This window comes from Acipenser ruthenus, chromosome 12, assembly GCF_902713425.1.
Source record: "Acipenser ruthenus chromosome 12, fAciRut3.2 maternal haplotype, whole genome shotgun sequence".
NCBI classification, from domain to species: domain Eukaryota; kingdom Metazoa; phylum Chordata; class Actinopteri; order Acipenseriformes; family Acipenseridae; genus Acipenser; species Acipenser ruthenus.
In genome coordinates, this window is record NC_081200.1 from 33,649,706 (window position 1) to 33,669,805 (window position 20,100).

The following is a 20,100-nucleotide window of genomic DNA, read 5'->3' on the forward strand; positions in this document are numbered from 1 at the left end:
ATCTTGCAATGTTTTCTTTCAAGGTGTAAATGGGGGTTGCTCTTGAATAATTTAGGTTTTGAGTGCCAGTAAGAAAAAAGGCTAATTGTGTGAAATAGTGAATCTCTGTTTGTCTTCTGTTTGGGGTCATTCTATAGCAACTGGAGCAGCTGCAGAAGGAGCTGAACTTTTTGGAGGAAGATATCAAGCGTGTTGAGGTGAGATAGATAAAACATGACATCACTGTTTTGTTGTCAGTCTGCAATGTTGAAATGTAGGAGAGTGCCTTTGTTTACATTTTTTCTTTCTCTTTTTGTTAGGAAATCTACAATAACATTTTTTTATTAATATTTTTGAATGTTGCTAAAGGCAGCCATGAAGTAGATTATTTCCTCAAACACCTAAGTACAGAATTTGATTGAACTTTACATAAATGAAGTAACAGAAAACAGCTTATTTTAGTTAGCAATGTATTATCCAAAATGACTGATGATTTATTGCTGCAAAAGATGTATATCAGTATATTGAAAAAAATATATATTTGTCTTTCAACCTGGCTGTATTTGCATCGTTTTCTTTAATTGTAAAGTATTACCCAGTGAGAATTTTATAATGATTTAAATATACCAAAATAAAGGCTATTTTTGTGTTTACTTTATTTCCCCATTTTCTCCAATTCAAACACTAATATGTTAGTAGCCCCTCCTGGGTGGTATTAAAAATAAAATTGTACACAGGTTGAGAATACACATTTTCATATTAAGTATGCAGAAATGCCATTATGTGTTTGTATAAACAAGTATTGTGTAATGTGCAGGTGAGTAACAATAGTGATTACGTTAGAAGGTTTTAATTTTTCTGTTCTAGGAAATGAGTGGGTTGTACTCCCCTGGTAGTGATTTGGACCATAATCTGGATAGCACTGTTCCTCAGTTTGAAGCCCGTTCTCCCTCACACAGGTATTGAGAATCTCCTTTTAATAGTCAGAATTTGGTATTGCATCTTTAAATAAAACCCTTTTACTTTTTATATTAACAGGTTGTATTTGTAAAACGTATGTACACAACCTTGGGATTTAACAAAAAGAATATATGGACATGTGTCCAGTATGTGTGTTCTTCAGTATAATCCACATTTGAATTTTACCATTCATAATGTGGAATATAAATACAATTGCCTACAAGTTATGTAAAAGTAAGCTATTAACAGAACAGGAGCCTTAAAAGACATTTTTAATCATTCAAAAATTCACAGTTAAAAGAAAATGAATTGGTAGCACCATTGGCTAGCACTTCTTTTCTCCTGAAAGATTAAAAATGTTTCCTTTTTTAATACATTTTTGTAAAGTACATTTAATTATATCGAATTGTTATGAATACATTTATATCACATTAGTACAATTTTTTCTTTTCAGATTTAATAAAAAAAAATTAGTTAGTTTTTTGTTATGTAGGGTATTTATGCCTTGTCATACATGTCAGTTTTGATGATATTTAATGATCTTGTTCTTTATTTCAGCAGTATTATAGACTCTACAGAGTACAGCCAGCCACCAGGGTTCAGTGGAAGCTCACAGGTAACTAATGCTGAGCTGCACTATGATTTATATATAAATAGGTACTGGCTAACAATGACCACTTTGGGAAGTGGTCATTGTTACCAATTTTGAGATGATAAAACACCATAGACTTAAACTTGCTCTGAAATTGTAAGATTCTCTAAGTCTCAGTATAAGTTTTACATGAGACAACTTGAAATGAGTTGTGGCGATGGCAGGTTATGTTATCTTGTTGTAAAATTTGGTCCGCAGCTTTTATTCTATATTCTTTGTTTATTGATGTTTTCCAATATGTGTCATTCTTGGAACACCATGACATATTTTGAAAACGGTTAGTGATACGTAATTCATATATACAGTACTTAACAACCAGGGGTGTGTGTCATTATCCATTGATACAGTGACTGCATTTCTGGTTGGTTTTGATTTACTTCACAAGAATCTTCCTATGAGAAAGAAGGTCGGAAAAATGTTAAAGTAAAAAAAGAATGATTTGCTGAGTGGATATTTACGATAAAAATATTTTACCCTTACAGGGAAAGAGGCAGACTTGGTACAACAGTACACTTGCATCTCGGCGGAAAAGACTCACAGCACACTTTGAGGATTTAGAACAGTGTTACTTTTCTAACCGGATGTCTCGGATAACTGGTAAGAACACAGGAGCTTCTTAAAGTGTGTCTTGCATATATACAGTGCCTTGCAAAAGTATTCAGACCCCTGACCAATTCTCTCATATTACTGAATTACAAATGGTACATTGAAATTTCGTTCTGTTTTAATATTTTATTTTAAAACACTGAAACTCAAAATCAATTATTGTAAGGTGACATTGGTTTTATGTTGGGAAATATTTAAGAAAAATAAAAATAACTGAAATATCTTGCTTGATAAGTATTCAACCCCCACACATTAATATTTGGTAGAGCCACCTTTCGCTGCAATAACAGCTTTAAGTCTTTTGGGGTAAGTATGTACCAGCTTTGCACACAGTGCCGGAGTGATTTTGGCCCATTCTTCTTGGCAGATTTGCTCCAGGTTGGTTGTACGACGCTTGTGGACCGCAATTTTCAAATAGTGCCACATATTCTCAATGGGATTGAGATCAGGACTTTGACTGGGCCACTGTAGGACATTCACCTTTGTGTTCTTGAGCCACTCCAATGTTTCTTTGGCCTTGTGCTTGGGATCATTGTCCTGCTGAAAGGTGAATTTCCACCCAAGCTTCAGTTTAAGCGGACTGAAGCAGGTTCTTTTGCAGCATTTCCCTGTATTTTGCTCCATCCATTCTTCCTTCAATTTTAACAAGATGCCCAGTCCCTGCTGATGAGAAGCATCCCCACAGCATGATGCTGCCACCACCATACTTCACTGTAGGGATGGTGCGTCTTGAGGCATGGGCAGTGTTAGGTTTGCGCCACACATAGCGCTTTGAGTTTTGACCAAAAAGCTGTATCTTGGTCTCATCTGACCACAAAACCTTTTCCCACATCGCAGCTGGGTCACTCTCATGCTTTCTGGCAAACTCCAGACGTGCTTTCAGATGGTACTTTTTCAGTAACTGCTTCTTTCTTGCCACCCTCCCATACAGGCCAGTGTTATGCAGAGCTCTTGATATGGTTGACTGGTGCACCATTACTCCACTCCCAGCCTCTGAACTCTGTAGCTCCTTCAAAGTGATTGTTGGCCTCTCTGTGGCTTCTCTCACAAGTCTCCTTCTTGTTTGAGCGCTGAGTTTTGAGGGACAGCCTTTTCTTGGCAGTGACTGGGCGGTGCGATGCAGCTTCCACTTCCTGATTATTGATCCAACTGTGCTCACTGGGATATCCAAACACTTGGATTTTGTACCCTTTCCCTAATCTATGCATTTGTATTACTTTATCTCTAACTTCTGTAGAATGCTCTTTGGTCTTCATTTTCCTTCAGATTCACAACCTGACCAATGATCCTTCAACAGTGGGGTTTTTATCCAGAAAATGTGACAGCAACTTTAATGGTTCACAGGTAGAGGCCAATGGTAAGGTAATTGTGTCCTCGTTAGGGCAATTTCTTTCATCGGTGTAAACTGGGAGCTTCCACAGCACAGGGGTTGAATACTTATGAAAGCAAGATATTTCAGTTTTTTATTTTTCTTAAAAATATTTCCCAACATAAAACCAATGTCACCTTACAATAATTGATTTTGAGTTTCAGTGTTTTAAAATAAAATATCAAACAGAATGAAATTTCAATGTACCATTTGTAATTCAGTAATATGAGAGAATTGGTCAGGGGTCTGAATACTTTTGCAAGGCACTGTGTGTGTATGTGTGTGTATATATATATATATATATATGTATATATATATATATATATATATATATATATATATATATATATATATATATATATAATATCACATATATATATATATATATATATATATATATATATATATATATATATATATATATATATATATAATATATCACTGAAATGGATGCAGCAGTGTTTATTAAGAATATTAGCATTATTATTAAAAAAAAAAAAAAAAAAACATTTTATAGGCCACTAAAATGTAATTAATGTGGATCATGGACTATGACTACCAAAAACACAACCTTTTTGTACCACGTCACGCGTGACGTTTCAAAAGGGAAACAGTTCTCAGCCTGCATGTCTGGCCTACAGGTTTGTGAGATTAAAAAAAAAAAAAATAGTAATAATAATATGGTGAATACATGCGTTTGCGGAGGTTGCACGAAATCCAGCCTGCCAGGGCTTCGGGTGCATGCCTTTCGAGGGGGAAAAAGAGTGCTGTATTTTGCTCCGTGGTGCGGTTTGTACAAGTCAAAAGAGAGGACTTCACCGCGAAATCCGTTCACCAAAATAATTCTGTCGTTTGTGGTGCTCACTTTTTCGACAGTGATTATCTGGAGGGTGACTTACTTGAATATAGCATGGGATTTAGAAGCAAGCAACGAATCAGGTTGAAGTCAGATGCGGTACGTTCAGTGCACGTGAAATATATTTTATTTTAAATAAATTCATCATTGAGGTTTTATAGGAAACCACTATGAACACACACACAGGTGTGTGTAAAAAAAAAAAAAAAATATATATATGTGTGTGTATATATATATATATATATATATATATATATATATATATATATATATTATATAATATAAAAAAAAATAATGTCTGTATTAGCCCAAATATAAGGCTTTATATAAGGTTTTTGTTTTTTTTGTAATGAAAATAAGATTTGAAAAATGCAACTTGCCTTCAAGTCAAGGCTGTTACGAAAGTGTGTATTGAGTACAGTACACAGTAATGAAAATGGATAAAACTAGCTGCAGTGATCATGTGGAAGACTGGATTGAAAAGGGATCAAGTGTCAAAGGGATTATGAAGAAGTTATGATGCAATTTTTAAGATCATGGTTATCAGAAAAGCTAATTCATCCAGCAAATATCGTGCTGCTGAAACATTCATGTCACCTAAACAACACAGGCGGGGACAAAACTCCTATTGAACACCCACTCAGAGGAAATCGTTTTGTGGACTGTGGGTTGTCTGTTTCTTAATTTCTTTGTTTACCTAACGAGTAAGTTATAGTACTTCAGTTATGTTACTATTTTTGACAGAAACATATGGTCATACCTATCGGCACTCACTTTTAAAATTATATAGAGACTTTAATTATTGTGCGTGTGTCATCAGGATACAAAACATGTAAATAGTTGTTATGGCATTACCATAATTCATGTAAATGTGACCCCTGCATTACGGCTTTCTGCGTAATTCATTAGTATGCTGCTGTAGAAAATAATTCAACTGTATGAGATACACACTGTATCAGAAGAAAGAAAAGAAAATAAACTGTTCAATGTGTTGTTTTTTTTTGTCCCAAACGGATATCTTTCAACATTTGTTATGTACAAAATGCATGTAGTGAGATATGTATCGATCATGTATAGCAGAATCGTGTCTCAGAACTGTTTTCAGGCTACAATACTTTTTTTTGGGGGGGGGGGGGGAGGTGGTGGGGGTTGTATGCTAGACATAAGCTATATATTTACAGGGAAGCCTTGTATGAAAGAGAAATCTAGTTTATTGTATATTTTAAATTGAATACTAGATGATATTTTGGTGCTTGTGAAAGTTATAGGAATTGCGGCATTAGATAGCAATCTATTTTTATAAGCGTATGTTATTTTATAATATTTATTGTATTGTTAATTCTTGAGAGAATCCATTTAGATAATCTGCAAAATTACTCAATGCAAAATTAAGTGGTGTTGTTTGCTCTGTAGAATGTAGCCCAATGGATAGCAATTTGAAAACTCAAACTCATCCCACCTGTGACCTTACCTGGATTCCCAACCAGGTCTCTGGAGGTGAAAGGCTTGTGCATTAACAGCCCGCACAACCAGTCCTGTAGAAAAAAGGGTCCTTTTTGACACAGTCACGTCTTATATCATGTACACTACAAATAACCTTTTACTCTTTCCTTTCCTCTAGATGAAAGCAGGACCGCCAACCAGTTGGATGATTTTATGGAGTGTCTTTCTAAATTCACACGCTACAATTCGGTCAGACCTCTAGCCACACTGTCCTATGCCAGTGATCTCTACAATGGTTCCAGTATTGTCTCCAGGTAAAAAAAATCTGTAGAGGCACTTAAGTGCTACATTCTAGACTTGCATCACCATTAATTGCTATCCAACAGACTATTAAATGTTTTTTTTCTATGAAAAAGTAATTCAATTTCCATAAAACATTGTTTACTGAAATTGATTTGAAGAAGCATTGGACCGCCACAATGTCCTTGTGTTTTATTTATTTTAATTGGAAGGTGGCAGGGTTTCCTTCTCTTACAGCAGTGTGACTTATTTGCTAGCTATTAAAGATTCACCTGACTCAAATTGATTCTGTTAATTTGTCTAGGTTTACACCTACAGCATAGACTGCTTTAGGGCCACCAAACTTTCTGCTTATTCTATTAGTGGCCCAAACACTATAGGTTACAATAGTATTCCATTGAATACACTTTTTTGGCTACTAATAAACAATACCAAAACGGTAGTATTTTTTAAATGGGTAAAATCAAAAGAATCACTCTCTTGTGCAAGGCAAGACTTGTCAACTGTCCTGACTGCAGGAAAAGCATGGAATTAATAGGAAGACAATGACCCACAATACCTTTCGACAGCACAATCTAAGAACTCGCCAGCCGTGTGTGTAATGCCATGCTCTTGTTCAGTAGTTTTCAACCTTTTTTTTTTTTTTTTAAACTGTACCCCTCCTGTCTGAACAATCTGATTAACAAATATATTTTTCCCGCTTAATTAATAATATAATTTGTCACAACAGTTTGGGACTGACAAACTGCTGGTTTAGAACAGTCTTTGGATGCACAGAATCAAAAGACAGTGTTTGGGAAGCGCTTAAGTTAGGTATTCCAAAATAGTCTGGCTCTGCACTGTATATATCACGTTACCATTTACTTCCCATCTTATCATAATTATGTGTGCCATTTAAAATGTTTACAACATCAAAAACATTAACCTCAAGGTAAAACTATAACAACCAACAATGAAACTTTTTTATTAAACCCAACATAACAATTATCCAAAAGGATTCGGCATGACTTTGTTGCTTTGCACTTTCTGTAGATTCTCTTGTGTTTTTTTCTGCTTTTCTTTTGCAAATAAGAAATGGATACATTTTTTTACTCAAAACGATACACAGGATAGTCTGGAAGTACTCTATCAAACACCGAAAACAAATTCAACTAGCAGCTATTACTGTTACTAAAGTGCAGCTGCGCCTAATAAATAAAACAAAAAATGTCTAAGTATGAGTATTGTAATTATTATTTGTTTACCAGAGCATTTCTACTTCTAAAAATGCAGAAAGATTGTGCTTCACTTATTTAGTATTCAATTATATGACGAGTTGAAAACTGCAAACTTCATGAGCAGCACAGAACACTCTTAAGCAGAGGTTTCTATAGGCAGAATTGCAAGATGCCTGCTTCACCCGCCCTATTATCTGAGTGGAAATTTGCTGAATCAGAATCATGCATGCGTGCATGTGGATGATAATTTTGAAACTGTACTAACCTTTTGAGCTGCTAAACAAAAATGAAACATTTATGCACAGTGGTTTAGAGATAATATATACTACCATTATTTTATTTTACTTTAATTTGTATTTTAGTCATTTCTGAGTTGTCCTGTGTACCCCCAATTGAAACCCCCCCCCCTGCTCTAGCTTCTAGAAGGGGCCTGAATACCGTTATATTTGTGTTTCTGCTGTCCCCTTTTTGGTCACCAGTAAACGTAAACAAAACACAATCCAGCAACACAGAGCATAGTGTTTGTTATAGACATTTTCTTTTTTTTGTGCTACTCATTATCAGACAACATGTTCAACATAAAATTCAGGCAGCATCTTAGTCATTTCAGCTTCATATCAATAGATTATTCCGTTTTTTGAATACTAATAAAATAAGCGTGACTGAATTGTAAAGTGTATTTGCAAACTATGCCCGTCATATCATTTCTTTGAATGCTTGAATTGAATAGTACTGGGATCGGGAATTGGGGCTATATATCAAAGTGAGAAACCAATTTGAATTCTCATTTATATTTCATAGCATATAAAATATCAAATTTTTCTCACAATTATTTCTTAAAAACCTTATCAAGGTGAGGGATGATGGGGTGAGAGCATGAGATTTACACTATACATTACTATCTCCACAAAAGATGTCTAGAGGTCAGTCTTGCTATATACACTAAGTAGTCTGTATTGTGTGTGTTGACTTGACTGCATTTTATTTTTTTAATCATCTAGAAATTCTTGCTTTCTATCGGATCAGTGAAAAACAGTTCTCAACTCTGTATTATGTAAATCTAGTTATTTAAATGAAAGAAACAACATGTTACAAACCATCAGTGTCAACAGAAAAAATTCTCAGCGGTTCGATTTGATTGCCTTGCACAATGTCATAGTTTGGTGTGTCTTAAACAATTCAAGTAGATTTCCTTAATAATTGTAACGCCAGTCTTTGACATCAAAACAATTACTTTTATTTTGTTTCAGTATTGAATTTGACCGCGACTGTGATTATTTTGCCATTGCTGGTGTTACAAAGAAAATTAAAGTATTTGAGTATGGAACAGTGATCCAGGATGCAGTGGACATTCATTATCCTGTCAATGAGATGACCTGTAACTCCAAAATCAGGTAATTCTTTTTTCCATCTTGTTGGAACATAGAATAACAGGGTTTGATGATCAAGTTCATGTATCCAGAGGGTGCCAGAACATACTGGTTGTTACTAAGCCGTAACAAACCTAATCAATATAGTAATTTGCTGTGGTTCAGGGACTATAACATTTGTTTGGAACGGTTCAGCTGTACTAAAAAAACATGATAATTATAAAGTATAAATGTAAATAGATTGACAGCCCACTATACATTGCTGTTTCTGTACCTCAGTATTAACCAAGTAATTGTTTGCAGTCTAATTGGTAGATGTTTTTCTTTGTGACAGCATAACTCCGTCTTCACAAGGATATGTTTTCTTTTTTTTTTGTGTCCCCTTTTATGATGTTTGCAGTCATTCGGAGTAGTACTTTTTTCCAATCACTCAATTTTTTAAAAGTCTAGGTGCTTGGATTATGAGGTATGCTATGAAGTCTAGTTGCCTGTCCTAGATACTTATCTAGGCTAGTTTACTAATATAAAGTGTCTTTATATTAGTAAACATTATAAAAAATAAAAAAAAATCTTCATATCATGATACAGTTTGCCCCTTTGGATTGGGTGGCATCTCCCAGTTTGTAGCATCTGTCTAATGGCTGTATTTCAGGCTGGGCTGGGCTCACAAACTGCCAACTGAGTCAGTCATAGTAAAAATTAATAGTGTTAAATATTTAGTCACAGCAGGGACAAGTGAATGTGTAGTATGACTCCACGCCACAAGAAAAAAAATGTAAAACCTGTATCAAAGTAAGCTTCGCATGTGGTCTAGCACACTTCTATGTAATCCGATATGACCTGCATCCTGTCTACAGCATGCCGATTTACATTCAAGATGTTTGTTTATTGAGAGGTTTTAGTGGCATCATTTGATATACCTCACTATGAAAACCTGTTGTTTCAGCTCAGACCCTATAGTTTGCTTTCAGATAAGAAATCTCAGGGCAAGACTTTTGACATTCCTTGCAGTATTTAAATTGCTACTATATGTTCATTTCCTTTGGTGTTCATGGAGCTTCAGGAGTGTTTTTGACTGAGGACTGACTTGCATGTTAATAATTAAAGGTTCCAACTAACACATTCTTTTAGGGGTATAATGATGCAGGTCTCAATACAATAGGTATAACGATACGTTTTGATGGTCTTTTTTTATTTTATTTTTTTTTCTATTTCCTCAGCTGTATCAGCTGGAGTAGCTACCACAAGAACCTGTTAGCCAGCAGTGACTATGAAGGCACTGTTATCCTGTGGGATGGCTTCACTGGACAGAGATCAAAGGTCTACCAGGTAAGGAATGGATGTATTTTAATCTGGTAAGGTAACCTTTACATCTTAAATTACCAATGTTGCACACTACTGGCAGTCCATGTTAAAAGCGCTCATAGTAATGCATACGTTTTTGTACCATAAATGCGGTCTATGCAAATGTTTTTATATTTCATAAACATGGTGGTTTGGTGGCTTTAGTCTGTCCTTTCTATTAAATGTTAAAACTTATGGTGGCTTGTTATTGGAGTGCTTGTGCTTTTTATTATTTATTTATTTATTTATTTATTTATATTTTTTTTGCGGGGGGGGGGGTTGTAAACGTTTGCTGCTATACAAACGCGTACCTGCATTGTCTTTACTGCATAAAGGAAATGCAACCTGTGTTATTGGGATCATGCTTTATCTTTTTTTACTTCACAGGAGCATGAGAAAAGATGCTGGAGTGTCGACTTTAATCTAATGGACCCTAAGCTCTTGGCTTCAGGCTCTGACGATGCAAAAGGTAAGGAAGAAAGAGGGTCAGGTATAACTCAGGTCTTGCTGTAGAACTAAACATGCATTCATTTGCATAGAATAAATCGGACAACAATCCAGAGAGTATTTATAGGGAAGGAAAGCTTTTCTAGATAGCTTTAAAGTGTAGAGAGATTTAATTGGTTTAACTGGGATTATTTAAAGTTTTATTTTGCTATAGACTTGACATATGGTGGCGATCCCAATTAAAGTATGTCTAACCTTTTGGTTTATGCCATTCTTGGAGTGACAAATCAAAACACTTTTCCAGTTTTTATTTCTTTTTTTTCAGTGAAATTGTGGTCTACAAACCTGGACAACTCGGTAGCTAGCATTGAGGCAAAGGCAAACGTGTGCTGTGTGAAATTCAGCCCAACATCACGTTACCACCTTGCTTTTGGCTGTGCAGGTAGATGCGTTTTTTAAATTAAGAAGCCTTCATATTTTTGGATGCCTCTTTTTTTTTTTCTTTTTTTTTTCAAATGTCTAAACATGACAAAACTATATATATATATATATATATATATATATATATATATATATATATATATATATAAATATTGCTGGCGTTAAACGATTACTGAAATAACGGGACGGTTGTGGATAAGCTCTGGAGTTGGTACATAGAATAACAGGGTTTGATGATCATGTTCCTGTATCCAGAGGCTGCCAGAACATATTTGGTTATTACTAAGCAATAACAAACTTAAGCAATGTAGTAACTTGCCATGGTTCAGAGACTATAACAGGTGTTTGGAAGGGTTCAGCTGTACTAAAAAACATGACAATTATATAAAATATAAATGTAAATTGATTGACAGCCCACTATACAGTGCTGTTTCTTTAATCTCAGAAATGTATTAACCAAGTAATTGCCAGTGTAATTTTGGTAGATGTTTTTTTTTTTCTCTTTGTGACAGCATAACTTATCTTCTACTATCTGTAGATCACTGTGTCCACTACTATGATCTTCGAAACACGAAGCAGCCTATCATGGTATTCAAGGGCCACAGGAAGGCAGTCTCGTATGCCAAGTTTGTCAATGGAGAGGAAATTGTGTCTGCGTAAGTTTAAAATGTCGAAAAAACTATCGGTCTAAATAACTCACAGGCAGTGGTTTAAAGAGTGTGCTATTTACACTATACATTGAATTGTATGTTTTCCCAATTATCTGTGCCAACAGTAACCCTATTTGTGTTTTGTACTTTTCTACTTGCATATGAATAGTAATTTTACTTAACAATAGGGAATTTAAGTACACAAATTAAGTTAACTCGTCTGCTGTGTTGAATGGAGCTTATTTTTTATCTAGACATCTTCATAGTGGTGGTGATTTATTTATTTTTCCTTGCAGATCTACAGACAGCCAGCTGAAGTTATGGAATGTAAACAAGCCCCACTGCCTGCGTTCATTTAAGGGTCACATTAACGAGAAAAACTTTGTTGGTCTGGCATCTAATGGAGATTATGTTGCATGCGGTATGTTTGTGTTGTCTGTGTCGAAGGATGTTTTTTTTCCTGAGATTGTTTCGTTTGAAATGTAGTGGTTAAATTAAATGTACTGTATGTAAATGCAGATAATGAATCACTGTCATTGTTTTCATGGCAGCTGACAGCTGTACCATCTAGCCTTTCCTGGTCGGAAGCCACTTTCGTGATGCACACAATGAGAAAATAATGACACGTGCTCAATATGATTTCTCTTCTATTATTATTGTAATTTATTTTCTAAACAAAGCTTTTATATTCACTACTGTGTATTTGTATTTATTGTGTATGGTTAACACATGTTTTTTAGGTGCACTCTTCCTACCACAAAGCATCAGGGAGCGAATTGCCTTGATTCATGTTACTAATCCTATAATAATTTTAAAAACCATACAGGTGGTTAACTTTCTATCTACCAGGAATGCTGTTCAGTTGCTGTAGTGAAACCTGTTTAGTCGTACTGAACATATCTTTTTTTATTTAGTATTCACTAAGTATTATTATTTTTTTTTTTTTTGGTTTCTCGCCAGTTTAGTAGTGTCCAATTATTTTGTTTAGCTCAGCTCACCGCTACCACCCGTGTGCTGACTCGGGAGGGGCGAAGACGAACACACGCTGTCCTCTGAAGCGTGTGCTGTTAGTCGCCTGTTAGTCTATCTATTAGGGTTGTCAGTTGAGCCTCCAAATTTATTTATTGGGCACACAAAATACAGTTCAAATAAATAGATGATTGTACTGCCCACATAAATTTTTGCTTCCCTCCCCTCCCAAATTCAAAATACATTCCTATATGACCGGGGGTGGCACAGAGTAATGGTTCAGTTAGTTGTTTTTGGTTTTTTTGACATGGTTATTGAAGATGTCCCAGTGGAACCCACATCGCTGCCTGCTTCACATCAATAGTGCAATTCAAAGCAATTTGTCACATTAGTTGTTACCAACCAAGATGTGATTATTTTAATATCATTGCTGTTGAGTAAAAGCTTGTGCACAACAGTTGAATGCATGAGATAATTAACTGTAATATAGCTTTTCATGTGGTACTGTAGGAGTTACCGGCATTAAAAAAAAAAAAAAAAAAAAAAAAAAACAGGCTTTGAAACCGGGTACCTAGTTTCTGCTTTGGAACCGATGAACCGCATACAAATAATATCAAGGGTCCGGTTCCAGTGAGTACTCATGTTTTTAATAAAACTGATTATTAAAAAAACATAAAATAGTTAATTACAAAGACTTTTAATTTCTGGACGTGTTCATACTTCTAAAAAGAAAAAACACAAACTTAGCTAGACTATATACTGTTTTGTTGTCCATGTTTTGACTACTGTCTGATCACGGCTGTGATGAGTTTAGTTTGACTTCTTTTTTGCTTTGTGATCGTTGCGGTCTTTCTAATGTGTTTTTTTAATTTTTTTATGCTGATGTAAAGCTGTAGCATAGTGCTTGTTCATATATATATGTTTATAGGTTCACACATTGACATACGGACATGTATTTCTAAATCGTTTGGGAATCGGACTCAAAATACCCGGTTCCAAAGACAGATACCCGGTTCGGACCCGATTCCAAAAATCTTCTCAAATGCACATTATTAGTTTTATCAGCTGTGTGCGGCACTGATTGTACTTACATCGACTATATCTTTGTGGTCGTCAATCAGGAAACGTGGACAGAGCACGCAGCCCTGTTTTGATAAATGTATCGTTAAAAAAACAAACTAACATTTCATTTTGAAACTCCAAAGAAGCGCACACTATATACAGTCAATTTTCTTCAATGTGCACAATTTATTTACAGGCTGTTTGCCAGGAATACAAGCCTGTCGTCCTGCTCGGATCCAAGGCGACGCGCTTTCTTTTTACATCGAATATACAGAGGGCACGTACTTGCAAAGCATTTTCAAAACCGATTCGCTGGTAGAATGGGACCAGCAAATCAGATGCTAGTTAAAACTAGCAGGAAAAGAAGAGCACGCCCACTGTTTGTCTTAAATAGCAAGGCAGAGTGTTCGGTGCAGTTTCGTTGATAAACTTAAATAATGTTATTAACTATATGCGTTACGAAAATGTAATTGATTTTCCAGTATTTATATCGATGTATATAATGAGGAGTGGAATCGATTGAGAAAACGATTTTTGATTGAATCGTAGCAGCCCTACTATCTATATATACTGTCCCTGATAACAAGTTTGAGTATTATGCTTCAGTAATTTGTAAGCAAATGTTACTGTTGAACAGTGTTGCTATAGTATGCTCTTTAACCTAATTGCTGTTTGTTCTCCTCAGGAAGTGAAAACAACTCCCTTTACCTGTATTATAAGGGCCTCTCAAAGACACTGTTGACGTTTAAATTTGATACGGTGAAAAGTGTGCTGGATAAAGATAAAAAGGAGGATGACACCAATGAGTTTGTCAGTGCTGTGTGCTGGAGGGCATTGCCTGATGGGGTAAGACTAACTGCTGGATATTCTGCAAGAGAAAGACTGTATTTATCTTTAAAAATGGGTTTTGTTAGATGAATGATAATTATCAGATAACAGACTAAACATAAAAAAATAAAATAAAAAAACATAAGATTTTGTTGCCCTAATGAGCAAAATGGTAGCTACAGATCCTAAAGAAACTGGTTGGTATAACAGCAGTAATATGATCTATGGTTACATTTCTGGTTTATACAGTTGTAGGATGTGATTGCATTTGAATGTGTTTTTAATTCAAATGAGTTCTCCAAAATGTGATTATGCAAATTAAGGTGTTGCATTTGTTTCAAATCTCTAAGTTCAGTGAGGCATGCTGTTAACATTGACTTTCTCATAACTTTGGACTAAATGTAGATAATTCAATGCAGGAAGATATTTGATGTTTTCTTTGTTGGAACAACTGTTGAATAAAAAATAAAAAATACCTCCAAGATTTCTTCACTCCAACAAAGATTTGCATTGCATTGCATCTAGACATTTTGTAAATGGAGCTGCCTGCTAAGCTGGAGATGTTTTCACAGCAGTTTGAATGACAGAAATTAATATTTTGGGGGTTGGATTTTAAAATTTAGGAGTTTCACAAAGCACAGAGACCAGGAGATCATGAATGTATCACCTAGCAAGATCCTGGTCATACTAGCTAATAATAACCCCTCTTGAGACAAATGGACATGTGAAATTGACTTGGTAATAGTAGGATTTATTTATTTTTAAATACTTTAAATCCAACAGCAGACAACATCATTACCCTTGTCAGAATTGCCAGGCTTAGGCCAGTGGTGTAGAGGATTATCTTGAGACTTAACCCTTTCAAAGGCATGGATCTTTGTAAACATAATTACAGTCTGCACTAGTTTATCCGCTTTTCATGAATCCATCGGTCAGGACTGTAACAGATTGATTCTATCAGAAAATACTTCATATAACCATCACCCATTATCCCTGGCGACGTGCAGGAGCTAATTTGCTTTGGACAAAATCCAGCCTTAAAATAAGATGGTTAATTCTGGCCTCTTGTAAATCTTTCTTTTATATTTAAAGCAATGATTTGTTATTTCAAACATAATTTTTAATGTAAATACTATTTTGCATTGAATATGGAAGGATTAGGCATTATGTCCTTAAATATTTGTCATAACCTAATTTTCATGTGTCTTGATATGGTCATTTTGTACCTCTAGAGATAGTGTTCAATGCATCTTCTACCACCATTTGCATGATATCTTTATGAAGTGGTAATGGTTCATTAACTGAAATCTGCAATACATAATTAAGTGATAACCACTCGTTTATAAATTTACAAAAGTGAATTCCCCCAGTGTTCAATTTCATGGTGAGTTCTTGTCTCTTTATAAAGGGAATTCCACATCACAAAACTAACCATTGATTCTTAACAGAATTATTTGCTAATATCTATTAAAATATATACTGTATTTATTATGTATTGTTTACTTGCATTTGCTTTATACAAAATCATTTTTGATGCAAATCTAACATCATGAATCTAAAAATGTGACAAAAGTTACAATTAGAAAGAAAATAATTCAAGCATACCAACAGTGGCTGGCAGTCTGTGCTACATAATTTAATATATGATTAGTGTTTAATTGTCTTTCATCAACAGCAGAAGCAACACAGCTTAATGTGCTACCAATTGATGTGTGCAGACATTTAAGGTTACAGAAATGTTACCCTTAAATGGGTTTGATGCTGTTACAACACTTGTCCAACTGATGCCACTCTGCTGTGCAAAACATATTTTCTTATTTTGAACAGTTTTAGCATACAGTTCTCTTTCCTGTTTCCCAGGTCAGTGCTGTAAATGAGAAACTGTTATCAGTTTGTCCTACATGCTTAAACAAGTACATTAAATTTCAATACATTTGCAAAGGGTACCTGTTTAATGTATCTGGTTCTCTGTATTGGGTAGAAGCATCTTTTTTTTTTGTTGCTGGTGGTTCCTAAAAATTGGTATTAATTCCTGTCTCTCTTTTGAGCTCATTCAGCCAAGTAAAAATCTTATAGATTACAAGTAATTGCATGGCTGTCATTTGAAATGCTATTTTAATAAAAGCTTTCTAATCACACAGAGTACATGTGCCCAGTTCTTGAATCAGTGTAGGTTTCCAAGGCGACACTGGTGGGTTACTGTACATCCTGTTCAGATTTAAACTGAAATGACTCTACCTTGATAAATTAGCATGTTTTAGTAGTCATAGTGGTTACTAGCGTGCTTAATGCATGTCACACTGATCATCACCAATAACTGTTGATTTAAAATGTTTTGTTGCATTGCCTTTTTGAACAATGAAAACATGGCCAATCCAGCATGTTACCCTGGGACACCATTAAAGACTGCAGCAATGTTGGGGGTTAGAGAACCATGAGTTCCATTAGTGTAATAGACAAGTGAGTGCAGTTAACTTTTTATTGTTAACTGGAGCTTAAAATGAAGTTGCTGTGTCCATTACATTTGTTATAAGAAGTTTTTTTTTCTCTGGCTTTAAAATAAACTTGTCTTGTTATTTTGCTAATCCCGCAAGAGAAGGTAATAGAATTATGTCTTCCCTTACCATTACTCTCTAAGGGCCCTATTGTCACTTACACTCTTCTTCCAGCGCGTGAATAGTGCATAAACCAAGTGAGAATAGGCCCTGTAAGCGTGCCTTTATTGCAATCATGTACTGTACTTGCCTTCAGTCCTACGTTTTAATCCTTGCCCAAAACCTAGAAAACAAATTCTGCTTAATGTAATTATATGGATTACAGCAGAGATTGTTTCTTGTATATATTCCCATATGAGACCTTAAGCTTAATTTTATTTTTGATAACCTTTTTCACAAAAATCCCTTTGGTCAGTCCACTTATATGATAGGAAATGTAAAGTCTCTTACAAAAGACAAGAACAGAAAAAAAACAGCTGCGAGTCAGAAAGGAAGTCCAGAATCTCAAATTTGGATTTTTTAAAATGCATTGAATTGTTTGACTTTGTAAATGAGATTCTGTGGTAATTCTGTTGACCATACCAAGGTGAGAAGCAGCCTGTCCCGTACAGTAATATCCTGCTTACCTTATTTGTGAGAAAAGAAGAGAAATGGCTAAAACAGTTCTCTAAGTCAGAGGACTTCCTGGGATTTCTATAAAAGTTATCTGTACACAACAGGTAGTTAACCTGCCAGTGCCTATGGCAACTATTTCTTTTCTGAACTTTGATATCTAGTGGTGTCTGTTACTGTGAAATTTTCCTTACAACAGGAAATAGGATATAAGTTAGTTCAGTTTAACTTTTTAATCTAATTGTCAAGTATTCTGTTTATTTCTCAGGAGTCCAATGTGTTGATCGCAGCCAACAGCCAAGGTACAATCAAGGTGAGGGATTCATTTTCTAAACAAATCTTTGGTGTAGCTACATGAATAAGCCCACACATACAGCATAGCTGTAGGTGGGCAGGATTTATTAAAACAATTCTTAAAGATCTAGCAAGGAAGTAAATGATATTGTGTCTGTGTCTTCATTTGATAAATTAAATGTAATGCTGCCAGACCTATTTAGAGCATTAATATGGTATACAAATAACAATCCTTATTGTGATTCTCTCCCAGAAATGTTATACATTTCACAATGCATATCAAAAATGCAATTGCTGGAATAATCTGCAGAATACCCATCTTCAGGGTTATAAATCTGTTATACATATCTGCACTAACAAGAAAAATATAAACATAACTGATTATATAAAGTGTAAGGAGCTTTGATATTGATAGGGGTGATTTGCTATTGGAGCTGTGCTTAGAAACCATTGGGGTAAGTAGCATTGTTCTTTCTAATGTTCTGAAACAATGGCAGATAATAATGTAAAACAACCCTGCCTGTTTTATGTTTGCATTCCGGGGACATTATTTATCAGTTGAGTGTGTGGAGGGAATAACAAAGAAAAAAGACATAAGCAGTTTGGTTAATGGAAACTAAGGAATACGGTTCAGTGCTTCATTTAAACACTTCCATTGTTCAATATGGCATTGATTTAAATATCATTACCAGTGGGCAAAATTGGCAGGGGAATAAATGCCAGGGTAAATGTTGCTTTATTTTTGAGGTTGGGATGTATTTTTCAAAATTACCTTTTGATATTTTGACATTGGCTTTATTTCTCTATTTTATGTAAGTTATTCTTGACCTTCCTTTGATTTTGCAAATATTTTTTTTAAAAAATACTTCATTCTGGTTTCTTAGGGTGCTGATTTTCATTTACATTTTAAAACACATTAGTCTCAACTGGATAATGTTCTACTCCCATAGTTTCTTATTCCAGCACTAATGCATTTGTAGATGACATACATTGGTTGGTTTGTAGCTTTTAGTCAATGACTTGCGCCATGACATGTTTCATTGGGTTTAAATCTAGTTATTCTATTCAATAATATAGTTAAAATAAATGCTTGATGGCTGTGCATATCTGCTGTGGCTCGATTCAATTTGGTTTATTTTCCCTATGAGAAGGGGTGTTTGGTTATAGTTTTAGTTTATATTGGATTGTATTTTATATTCTTTGCATTAGGCTATTTATTTTGGGGGAGGTAGTGTGCGTTTTCCTGTTGAAGATGCCTGTAGTTCAGTAACATTATTGTTTTACTTTTAAATTATACTTTCCAGTCAATACTGCAAGGTTGTTGTGTGTGTGTGTGTGTGTGTGTGTGTGTGTGTGTGTGGTGGTGTGTTTTTTTTTACACATCAGCATTTATTTGTCATGTTTCAGGTACTGGAACTTGTATGAAATGAAATCTACCACAACTTGGCTACCAAAACCATCACCCAACAGCACTCAACAAGAACATTTCCAAAGGACTACACATTTTGTTTTTGAACTTTTTTATGTTTTTCAATTTTTATCAGTAAATCACTTGTGTAAAGAAGAAAGATTCCGGCCTGATGTGGACTTTTATGGACTTAAGCATAAAGACGGAGAAGTTCTGTGCAAATGTTATCATAAGAAATCTATTCAACTTTTCTTTTTTGAATAAAGTTTAAGTTTAAACACTTTTTATCAGAAGGCAGACTCGCACTGGCTTAACAAATAGCACAAAGTGTTCAGAGTTTGGAATTTCAAAAATAAATAAATGCAAATTATGGTAAATGTGGATTTGATAATATATTTGCTGGTAAGTGTTTTTCTTCTATGAAAGTGTGATTTCGGGGTGATACCTGAATAGCGTTTAAAGAATGTGTTACATACTTGAACAAAAGACTAATAAAGTTCACTAATTTATTTTCATTTTAAAGTTCAGGTAGGTTTTAAGACAAAGTTAAAACTCAATCCAAATAATACAATTTGAGAGGTGTGCAACCAACTAAAAATGAATACAGTTTTAGTAAAATAGCAACTGTTATGAGGGCTCAGCAGGACTGCTGTTTGTGTTCATGCTTTGGTAGATCTTAAAAATATTTAGAATGTTTTTTCGCAGTTATTTGTTCATTTCAATCTTTAGGTCTATAGAACACATTTTTTATTATGCATATATCTTAGAAATAGTATTTGTGTTCTCTGTGGGAATCAA

At 34.8% G+C, this 20,100-nt stretch overlaps 1 protein-coding gene across 3 annotated transcripts in view; it reads left to right on the top strand.

Annotated features, from left to right (window-relative positions):
- LOC117416458 (E3 ubiquitin-protein ligase COP1-like) overlaps positions 1 to 19,683 on the top strand; it is a 29,757-nt gene extending 10,074 nt beyond the window's left edge. For 2 of the 3 annotated variants that reach the window (XM_059034898.1, XM_034027532.3), the window contains 14 exons: positions 138 to 197; positions 847 to 938; positions 1,498 to 1,555; positions 2,074 to 2,188; positions 6,044 to 6,179; positions 8,633 to 8,776; positions 9,973 to 10,081; positions 10,484 to 10,565; positions 10,869 to 10,985; positions 11,523 to 11,640; positions 11,931 to 12,055; positions 14,351 to 14,511; positions 17,869 to 17,913; positions 19,302 to 19,683. In XM_059034898.1, coding sequence (XP_058890881.1) covers positions 138 to 197; positions 847 to 938; positions 1,498 to 1,555; positions 2,074 to 2,188; positions 6,044 to 6,179; positions 8,633 to 8,776; positions 9,973 to 10,081; positions 10,484 to 10,565; positions 10,869 to 10,985; positions 11,523 to 11,640; positions 11,931 to 12,055; positions 14,351 to 14,511; positions 17,869 to 17,913; positions 19,302 to 19,319 — 1,380 coding nt within the window. In that variant the 3' untranslated portion in view covers positions 19,320 to 19,683. The remainder of the gene's footprint in view (positions 1 to 137; positions 198 to 846; positions 939 to 1,497; positions 1,556 to 2,073; positions 2,189 to 6,043; positions 6,180 to 8,632; positions 8,777 to 9,972; positions 10,082 to 10,483; positions 10,566 to 10,868; positions 10,986 to 11,522; positions 11,641 to 11,930; positions 12,056 to 14,350; positions 14,512 to 17,868; positions 17,914 to 19,301) is intronic. The other variant, XM_034027533.3, reaches the window with a different exon arrangement.
- Positions 19,684 to 20,100: the final 417 nt, after the last annotated feature.